The 10,286-nt window shown below is 50.1% G+C and overlaps 2 protein-coding genes across 2 annotated transcripts; one reads left to right on the plus strand and one right to left on the minus strand.

The window, feature by feature from the left end:
• Positions 1 to 728: 728 nt before the first annotated feature.
• LOC123129375 (probable rhamnogalacturonate lyase C) lies at positions 729 to 4,903 on the minus strand. The gene is made up of 8 exons (XM_044549566.1): positions 4,730 to 4,903; positions 4,248 to 4,369; positions 2,999 to 3,058; positions 2,757 to 2,873; positions 2,226 to 2,676; positions 1,796 to 2,152; positions 1,293 to 1,708; positions 729 to 1,206 (listed from the first exon to the last, which is right to left on the minus strand). The coding sequence occupies exons 1-8, from the start codon at positions 4,859 to 4,861 to the stop codon at positions 729 to 731; spliced, it is 2,133 nt and encodes a 710-aa protein (XP_044405501.1). The 5' UTR covers positions 4,862 to 4,903.
• A 4,221-nt stretch (positions 4,904 to 9,124) lies between these two features.
• LOC123131820 (histone H4) lies at positions 9,125 to 9,660 on the plus strand. Its single transcript, XM_044551503.1, has one exon. It carries the CDS (start codon positions 9,187 to 9,189, stop codon positions 9,496 to 9,498), a length of 312 nt encoding a protein of 103 aa, XP_044407438.1. The 5' UTR covers positions 9,125 to 9,186; the 3' UTR covers positions 9,499 to 9,660.
• The last annotated feature ends 626 nt before the right edge of the window (positions 9,661 to 10,286 follow it).

The following is a 10,286-nucleotide window of genomic DNA, read 5'->3' on the forward strand; positions in this document are numbered from 1 at the left end:
TGCAAGTCCACATGAGGAGACGATGTATGCTACAAACTCGGGAGACAAGCCACCACATGGGGCAGTGTTGCAATTTGCAAGACAGACGGCACCCATGAAACAGCGTTGCAAGCAGTCGACGGACCGCAAAGCTGGTCGCCCACGAATCAATGCTACAACCGTCGAGCGCGGATGCTGCAAAGGTGGACAACGATGTTACAAGGGTAATGGCTTGCGCTCCACGTGCCCATGCTACAATGGGCGGGACGATGTGTTGCAAAGACATCATACAAGGGTGGCAGGACGCATGTTGCTCCGAGCAGTGAGGCAAGCTGCTGCAACGATGGTCGGCACTACTGCAAGAGGGGCATGGTGCTCGGAGCGAGGCGCGCTGAGCTGTAAGAGACACCAACGCTGCTGCAAAGCTCAACGCCGGTGCTGCAAGCTAATCGCCGGGGTGGAACAGTGCCGGAGGCTCATGGTTTCCTTGCGCGAGCGCGGTGGGAGCGAGGGAGTTGTAGGGCGCAAGAGTAGGGCAAGGCGCAAGGCGATCTCCTTATTGTTTTTTCGTGGTATGCGAGGGAGGTGGGACGAGCTAGGGATCAATCCAATGGCTCGTGTTCCCCGCACCAGACAACTCTCTCAGATCGGTTGGCTGACCGCTAGCGCTGGTCTAAACATTTTGCTTTCCATTTCGTTGTAGTATTATTGCGCGACAAAAAACAAAAGACTTTTAACCATGGACTGTATCACTTGCTTAGCAGAAATATCAATGTTGGTAGCACGACAAGCCCACATAGCAAACCGAGAGGCAAGATTTTTCCTAGGCCAGCACTACTTGTGACGCCAGAATCCCAACCGGGCGGCCCTTCCAGCCGGACGTAATCGTACATGACCCCCACGAACACGCTGGACGCCCTCGGCTGCGTGACGCCGATGGTGTTCTCCCCTTGCACCAGCAGCCGCCCGTCAATCGGGAACTCGAAGCTCCACCACCTGCCGTGCTCGCCGTGCCTCGCGATCGCGTTGTCGTCCCCGAACTCGGGCGTCAAGAACACTCCCCCGGCCGGCCCCTTCCCCGTCGCCCCGTTCACCTGCACCTTCAGCTTGGACATGTGCGCCGCCGCGAGCGCGATGCGCAGCGTGTAGGTGCCGCCGCCGGCGACGCGGGGCAGGTTGAACCGGATCCGCCGCGTCGTCGGCACGTTCTCGCCGTTGCCCGTCTTCCTGCACCATCAAAAGTTACCGACTGTTTTGTCTGGTACAGAGGGAACATGGCAGCTCAGGTTTCAGTTATTAAGTATCAATGGCACCTTGTGACATGCGCGAAGAACCAGTCCTTGAAGGGGTTGCTCACGCCGATGGTGAAGACGGGGTCGCCGGCGGGGTACAGCTCGGCGTACCGCTCCCACAGCCCGTACTGCCTGTACTTGTCCCTGGCGACGAAGAGCTTGCTGAGATACCTGGGGTTGGGATCGGGGACGAAGAACTCGGCGGCGCTCCGGTCTGGCACGCCGATGTCCCACAGCGTCGGCCCCGATCGCGGCGGCTCGAACACGAGGTCGCCGAGGGCAACGGCGACGCCGGGCACCACCGTTACCGGATCCGTGCGCATGTAGTCGCCGAGGACCCCGGGGACCCAGGCGTAGAGGTTGTACTCTCCTGCCCGGACGTTGCCGATGGCGAAGCTGCCGCCGGTCGCCGACGCCCTCGTCCAGAACTGGTAACCCTGAATCCATGGCAAGTCGGCAACAAGGATGAGCATATCCAAAAATTTCTCATCGAGTTTCGGTGGGTTCTTTGCGTGCCTATGTACCTTGCTCTCCGTCGCCCAGGAGCCGGGCTGCCCCGGAGCGGCGAGGCCGACATAGGCCAGCCGGGCGGGCACGTCCTCGCCGCCGGTCGTGTACCTGTCTCTGACCAGCAACCGACCGGTGACGGAGCCCCTCTCGCCTGCCCTGTGGAAGTCCGGCGACAACGGGAAGCTGTACGGCCATTGGCTCGCCTCGACCTCCGCCTGCGCCTTGGCGTCCTCCCACAGCGCCTGGAAGCCTCCCCGCTGTGGGTTGGAGTTGAGGTAGATGAACACCGGCCCCATGACCTTCTTCCAGTGCTCGCCGGCCTCGATCTTCGCCACCATATCCTTCCCGATGTAATGAGTCCCCATGAACATCTGCCATTTCACATGATGACATGAACCAGCTGGGTACGTTTGTGTCTTCCTGGAAGAAAGAACGAGCACTCACAGTCAACGAGGTGGGGCCGATGTGGGAGGTGAGCTCGCGCTTGAGGGGGCCGCCGCTCTTGAACTCGTTGCTGGGGGTGACCACCCAGAACCCCACGGTCACCGGGCCGCCACCACCACCGGCACCGGCGATCCATCCGTGGACGCGGTTGTCCTTGTTGTCCATCGAGTACTGGTACTTGTCGTCCACCTCCCCAGCAAACTGCGGCTCCGACGGGTGCACGAGCAGCACGGCCTCCTTGTACGCGAGCGGCACGGCCCGGGGCGCGTCCCGGTCCGCCGCCCCCGGCATGTACCTCTGGATCCCGTCCGAGACGGCCATGTAGTTGAACGTCGTGGGGTCGAGCTTGAAGACGAGCCGGGCCTCGGAGACGTCGACGGCCGGCCAGCCGCCGGCGTGCTCGAAGATGGCGTAGCAGTAGAACCCGGAGCCGCCTCTCAGCATCACCAGCCTGATCATGATTCATGCATGATGGACATCAAGATCAACTTTGAAATCATGGCGTCCATGAAGATGGAGTGGTGCGCGCACCTCTTGTCGACGGTGAGCGGGATGCTGTTGAGGCGTGATGGGTCGTAGGTTCTCATGAAAGAGAGCTCCACTTGCTCCTCGGTGGCAGATACCACCCTGAACTCGGTACCATCCAACCTGAAAGCGCAAAGTCAGATAGTTCCTCCCTTCCATTAAGCAAGGTGTAAATTTTATCTCACCAAGAGACAAGGTGTAAATTTTGCCTACAAAATTATTAACAGTGAGGCACTGAGGATATGTACATGTCGTTCATGCCCCTGGGATATCCCGATCCTGGAAAGTTCCAAACTACATCCCAGTACCTGCAAATTTTCAGATACAAAATCACGATTCAAATTACCATGAATTATATAACTGCACATAGGCCACTTAGATAGTGGTAAGAGCATCTCTAGCAGATCCGATAAAAACGGTCAAACCTTCACATATAAGGTACATGTTTGAAAAAAACGCACTGAATAGATCCTGTAAAATAGCATGCCCGTTATTTTTTACAGGTTCCCGTATATTAGAGCACCCATCCGTCATATGTGGAGGATTTGAGCCGTTTGTTGAGGATCCTGTAAAACCGGTCAACGCTGGAGCAGGGGCCTGGTGACGCCGCGCGCAGACAGCGAGTAGGCGGAGGAGCTCGGCAGCGGCCGACCGGAGCATTGCCGGAGCACGCAGCGGGCCGGAGCAGTGCCGCTCTGGCTGGCCGGAGTTCGAGTTCGTCCATGTGTGCATACCAGCGAAGAAGAAGCGTGAGGTGAAAAGGAAGAAAAAAGTTTTTACGGTATGGGTTTACGGGATCTGTTCGTTCGATGCCTTGCGACATCATAAATTCGTTTTAAGGGGACCTATACACTGTTTATGTTTTTAAGGGACCTCGCAACTCATTAGAAGACCCCACAACGCTTTTCTAGGACGGCATAGCGAAGGCGTCCTCCCGTCCCTGTGGCAGAAAGGACGACAACGGCGAGGTCTCCACCACATGGAGCTCTAAAAAATGTCTACTATATTTTTTCACATATCTAAAATGGTATTATTACAACAACAAAAAGTTTTCACGAATATTAAAATATTCACAAGTTTTCAAGAAGAAGTTCACAAACTTTTAAAATACTTATGATTTTTTAAAATGGTCATGAGTTGAAACAAATATTGGTGATTTTGTTTTTTTAATCTTTGAATGTAAGCCATATGGCTTTTAAAAAATGTTGGGTTTTGAAAACAATCTGTAAAAACATGTTAGAGAATATAAAAAAGTGTTTGCGGATTTATGAAAAAGTTCTTGAATCTTAAAAAGGTTTTCATTAGTTTTCAAAAATGTTGGTGGATATTTTAAGAAATGTTCATCAAATTTTAAAATTGTTCTATTAGTTTAAAAAATCCGTGGATATTTTAAAAATATTCATAAATCTTAAAAGAAGTTCATGAATTTAGCAAAATGTTCATGTACCTAAAAAATAAGAAAAATAAACATTAAAAATCCAGACATGATAGACATACCCGCCTGATATCTCATCGTTGTTGAAGTAGAGGAGGTTAGTGTCGTCGACATAACGGACGGCGATGATCTGGCCCTGCGGCTTGGACACTGCCACCTGCACAATGCCGTTGTCCACCACCATCTGTTGTATCATGCAAACCCTTACATTATGTCACATTATCTGCACACGAAAAAATTGTAGGAGTACCACATATCCGACGACCTCAAGGAACCGTGCTAAATTCACACATCTGGTTTTGATGTCTGCTGGGAAACCAGTATGCATCTTTTTATTACATTTGGAAATTACTTTATAGACATACTATAAAGTAAGATCATTATTTTTTGGCAGTAAGACGCTGTTCCGTATCGCTCCATTCCACAACTTCACTTCCGGCTCCGCGGATTTCAAGAATGGGTGATTACCAAACAGGATCTAAAAGTCGCAAGCAAGGAGGAGAAACGGTTAAGAAAACCAACCAGCAGCTGGTAGCGCGCGCACCTGGTGCTGATCTTCCTGCAGCGTAACGCCGGCGCCTGGGGTCCCTGGAGCCGCCGCGCGCGCCACGGGCTGCAGCTGCGACGCCGCCGCAATGACAGAGAGCAGGAACGCCATGACCGCCCACGTCGGCATCGCCGTGCATGCATGCGTCGCTGCCGGAGCGAAAGGAGGAGGTCGACCTCTTGCTGCAATGAAGCTTGCCGTGGACGGATCCTTGATGCATATATAAGATCATCTCTAATTCCCTAACGTAGGAGAAAAGCGATTCGAAGCTCTCTTGGAGCCGGTGGAATTACCCGGAGCAGATTCTATGCGTCGGAACGAAGAAGCGAACTTAGCAGCTTGCTTAGGTTCCAATGACTTTGCAGCGGCACGCAACCAAGCGGGAGAGGGAGACGATTATTTTGACCGTGCAAAAGCATTGGCACCATGTATGGGGGAAATGGATGCTTGCACCAAAGGATTTTCACAGTATAGGAACGTTCGCTAAAGTTTTCATGAAAAACTAGGCTCGAGTTTTAAACTCATGAAATGAGGCTGCAAAAATAAACTCATGAAATAATTCTTCGGAAGTTCCGGTGCATCCATCTCCTTGTACTTTTTAAAATCAAGTAACATTTTTTCTTTTTAAAACTCCATTTCTTTTCTTTACATCTCCAATTGTTTGTTCGCAACGACTCTGTGTTTTGTCGTGTAGAATTCAGCACCGCTCGTCCCTCCGCCCCCGGCATGCAAAGGAAGGCTGTCGCCTTCCTGCCCCTCACCGGTGTTGGATCAATCATCCGAACATTTCGTGGTTGAGGACTGGAAGCACGGAAGCGCTGCAGCGCGTGGCCGCACCCTTGGAGGTTTTGGTTTGCTTGGCATTGGCCAGAGCCGCGGAATTATCCATGGTCAGGGTCAGCAGGACGGCAAGGATGGCGTCCACTGGGCCCTCGGGTCGCGGAGACGATGACCCGTCTCCTGCAGTGAAATCGCGCCAGTCCTGAGAGTACAAAAATTCCGTTAAAAATTAGGGTCGGGGAATACGTCACAAGCTAAAGTAAGGGTGAGTCCTCGGACCTTGCCCGAGGTGCGCTTCACTCGATAGCCGATGAGGGTGTTATTTTCAGGATTTGTGTAAGGTTGAACCAACTTGCAGGGCCAAAACTAAAGATTGAGAGAGGCTCAGAGGGACCGACGAGCATCCTCGGTTTGAAGACCGGTTCAGTGCCTACTGACAGAGTCCTGGATTAGGGTGTGCTCGGTGTGTCGCCCCCCCCCCCCCCCCCCCAAAGCTCATCAACTAGTGGGCCTCGCCCATCTCGGCCAAGTACGCCAAGAAGGAATGACCAAAAGACTTGGCGCACACTCCAAAGTTTAGGGGTAGTATCCAACACGTTTGCCCCAAGATACAACCGATTTATGTGTAACCCTAGGCAACCCCGAGATATGTATAAACCGAGGTGCATGGACCGTAGAGGGAGAAACTCATTCACATACGATCTCACGGTAGATCACCTGTATTTTTTACCCCATCCACAATAATACAATCAAAGCAGAAGTAGGGTAATATCTCTTTGAGAGAGCCCGAACTTGAGTAAATACCGTGTTTCCTATTACTACCGTGCCAAGGCTACCAGGTCGGGACCCCCTACCCGAGATCCGCCATATTTAGCTCGGACACGTATTGCTTGATGAAACTATGGCGGCCGGTGAACATTTTTTGATGATATGTTTTTCATGTAAGACTACGATGGTTGGTGCATATTTTGAATGTTATGTTTCATATGCATATTTTGGATGGTATGTTTTCACCATAACGCCATTTTCTAAAAAAGAATGTTGTATATGGTTAAAAAAATTGCCCACACTCATTCTTAGATCAGGGCTGACAATGGGGATTACCCAGGCGGGTATTGGACTCACATCCCCGTCCCCGCGACAACCATCCCGTCGCATCCCCGTCCCCATACCCGCCCATGAGGATAACAACTTTCCCATTCCCCATCCTTGTTGGGTTTTCTATCCCCATGGGGAAGCCCATACATGCAATCAACAACAACCTTCAGTAGCATTTATGTAGAAAAAACAACATTTCAACATAATAAACAATATGTTGTGGCTAGATTAGCCATTTCTTTTGGATTTTTGGGTCAAAGGGACAGGATTGGTAGAAATTTGGGTAGGTATGGTCGGAATTACCCGCGTCCACCTTTTTTAAGGCCCACATGTAAGGCATTCATGGGTAAGGTAGATAATGGGTATGGGTAATGTTATCCCATCTTCATCGCAATCTTGTGCGCTGGGTAAGATATTTGACCCACCAGTTTCCCCGTGGGCACAAAAAATCTACAGTGATGGATATAAGCGCAATTAAATTTCCGAGAGAGCCCCCCGCCCATTAGTAAATATGTCATAGTAGCCTCATTAGACCCGTGCCCATTCTCACTTTACCAAGTCCGAACAACTAATTTGCCCTCAATTATCGTATAAAAATCACACTCAATTCATAACCCAAATAACTCCTACAACTGTTGAGCAACAAGGTAACCAAACAAACCTTCTTTCGATTCCTGGAAATCAACAACCACAACTCCTTTCAAGGAATTCACAGCCATAGGGATTCTCACGATTTCGTAGCCCAAACAATGGGACCTCGCTTTCACTTAGGCCTCGTAGGGAACACTGGGAACTGCTCTCGTGTTTAATTTTTTTGATCCCAAAACTCAGGAGCTCCTATTTAGGGCTTAAGGTGCCAAGATGCCTCTATAGCATACACTATACGACGACCATTTAAGTTCGCCCAACCGCTACTCAAACTGCCTCTTGACTCGTTTGTGTTTTTTGTGTGCTCGTTCCTCTGTTGCATGGGCGCCAGGGAAAAAATATATTATTTTTGTGTTACTTTTTTAAAAGTTGGTGAAATAATAAAAAGTTCATGTTTTCTAAAAATACTCACAAAATATTGCAAATTCATGAGTTCTGAAAATGTTTGTAGTTTTGAAAATGTTTGCAGCTCTGAGGAATGTTTTGCGAAATTTAAGAAGTCCCTAAGTTTTCAAAATGTTCGTATTTTTATATAAAAACACATGCACACACGCGCGCACACACATCAGCAACCCTTTTTGCTTTGATATGGGTACGTGCTCTGCATGGATGGGTCTAGGTGGAGGTCGAGAGTGAGAGTTGGTGTCACATTGTGGCACTGCATTGTAACTACACTCCCATAAACAAAAAAATAATCTGTTTTTTTTTTACTATTCACCCGAGCTCATTTGAGCTCTGATTGAGAAACTCCACTCCCCTTTGTCTGGGCTATTCATGGATTTGATGCCTCAAGATACTTGAATCTCAAACAAATACCCATACTTCTTACATCCGATTCTCCGGAATCAAATATAAAAATTGAACTAGCATGCAACCCAAGCCTGAAGCAGTGACTGTTGATTCTTAACCCGCAACTTACCCAAGTTCTCTGTGTTATTACACCAGAAATGCCACCCTGCTCCCTCGGTTTTCTCCATCGACATGTTCTCCTCCACACGTTATTTCTCCTCCCCTCTCTACTTGTGTGTGTGAGAGAGATAGAGGCGATGCATGACCCTTTTCTAGGTTTCTGACGCCACTCACCACGTCCGTCACCCCCGCTGGCTCTAAAGCGGGCAGATCCGAGTGCACGCCTCCTTGTACTTCGACCATCGAGCTCCCTACCCCTCCCCAATGTCTCCCTACATCTCACCGGAGTTCCACCTTCGCCGCCCCAAGCGTGACCTGCGCGCATATCAGGACGAGGTAAGCGTTTTCTGCCTCTCCAAATATGTATTCTTGGAGACCGGCGCATTCAACTTTTGATACTTGTGTTGTGTGTATGGACATTAAAAAAAATTGATTTTTTTGCGGGATAGAATATATATTCTTTTGTTCATTTAAAAATCCGATGCATATATGTTGTATTTGTTTTTATCTACTTGATTCTGGTATTCAACATGGATTTTAAAAAATGTTTGTGATTTAGAAAAAAAATTGTTTGCACACACAAGTTTTTAGAAGTGCATATTTTCATAAAATGAACAAAAAAGACAAAAAAAAGACAAAACCCGAGTGACAGTGCACGTGAAAGCTATCGGATTCAGCTGTTAACGGGCTAGAAACCGCTCCAAAGCCCTGAACACGTCCAGGTCAATTCGTGCGAAAACACACATGTAGTACATCCTGAGAAAACACACCTCTCCCGCCCACGCTGCCGCTCCCGCCCACGTCACCGATCCGCGCCACCCCTCCTCATCCACTCTCAGCCATCCATCTCCATCGGACGGTTCACAGGCCGGATCACGCGGATCGCTCCCATCTCCTCCCCGGAGACCTCGCAGCTATAAATCCCCCACACGCCACATCAATCCCCCACACCACCACCGCCGCAACAACCACCACCACCAGCAACAAAGCCAAGCTCGCCGGAGAGGGAATCGTCGAGGATGTCCGGCCGCGGCAAGGGAGGGAAGGGGCTGGGCAAGGGCGGCGCCAAGCGCCACCGGAAGGTGCTCCGCGACAACATCCAGGGCATCACCAAGCCGGCGATCCGGCGGCTGGCGCGGCGGGGCGGCGTGAAGCGCATCTCGGGGCTCATCTACGAGGAGACCCGCGGCGTGCTCAAGATCTTCCTGGAGAACGTCATCCGCGACGCCGTCACCTACACGGAGCACGCCCGCCGCAAGACCGTCACCGCCATGGACGTCGTCTACGCCCTCAAGCGCCAGGGACGCACTCTCTACGGGTTCGGCGGCTAGGCCGCGCGAATCGATCCCCCCACCACCAGATTTGTGCGCGGCTGTGTAGTGTTCATGGGCTTCGGTGTAATGGCCGCATCTCGCTGCTGTATGTCTTGGCCTTGACTGTTGTTTGGATGTAGTTCTGAGATGGAATTGAAATTGAAGCAGCTTACCCTTGAATTCTTCTCCAATCTCTCACTCTGTTGATGCTGATTTGTGTGAGCAGTTAGAAATTACTAATTTCCCACTCTGTAATTTACCCCTGAATTACTAGTTTACCCTTGAATTCTTCTGCAATCTCTCACTCTGTTGATGTTGATTTGTGTCTCTCGCTCTGTAATTTGCTGCCTCCCAAAATCAACCGTGTGGGCTTCAGTGTACGGTTGATTCAAACCGTCGCTGCATTTTTGTAGCTTGCGTTTTCTCCGATTCCACGGCTTGTCCTGAACATTTTCTGTACCCCGTCAGTTGAACCAAGTTTCAGATAAGACATGTGCTGCCCATTTCGGATCTGGTGAGCAATTTGTACTGTCATGGGAAGCAGCTGCCCTTTTTGTGCTCGTTTCGAAAATAGATGCCTACCTAAATCAACCGTAACAAGTGTAAGCTGGTTTGCTTGGCTGAACATAGATTTTTTACTACCTACCCCAACTTTTTGAATCGATTAGGAGCAGTTGATTTCTTTTGCTTAAAATGCATAGCATGAGCTGAATGCATACTGATTTCCTCTCAATAAGTTGCTCTGTCGATGCGCAGTAGTCAGATCTTACCTGTGCGTTCTCCAATTCCCCGTTGATGTTTCAAGT

This window comes from Triticum aestivum, chromosome 6A (genome assembly GCF_018294505.1).
Source record: "Triticum aestivum cultivar Chinese Spring chromosome 6A, IWGSC CS RefSeq v2.1, whole genome shotgun sequence".
Lineage (NCBI taxonomy): Eukaryota > Viridiplantae > Streptophyta > Magnoliopsida > Poales > Poaceae > Triticum > Triticum aestivum.

What these genes read in the sequence shown, in the direction of transcription:
- LOC123129375 (XM_044549566.1), bottom strand. Translation starts at nt 4,861, where the DNA reads ATGCCGACGTGGGCGGTCATGGCGTTCCTGCTCTCTGTCATTGCGGCG. An exon ending in AACGATGAGATATCAGGCGG is followed by an intron (nt 3,059 to 4,247) that starts GTATGTCTATCA and finishes GAAAATTTGCAG; the next exon opens with GTACTGGGATGTAGTTTGGA. An exon ending in CCCAGGGGCATGAACGACAT is followed by an intron (nt 2,874 to 2,998) that starts GTACATATCCTC and finishes TTGCGCTTTCAG; the next exon opens with GTTGGATGGTACCGAGTTCA.
- LOC123131820 (XM_044551503.1), top strand. Translation starts at nt 9,187, where the DNA reads ATGTCCGGCCGCGGCAAGGGAGGGAAGGGGCTGGGCAAGGGCGGCGCC.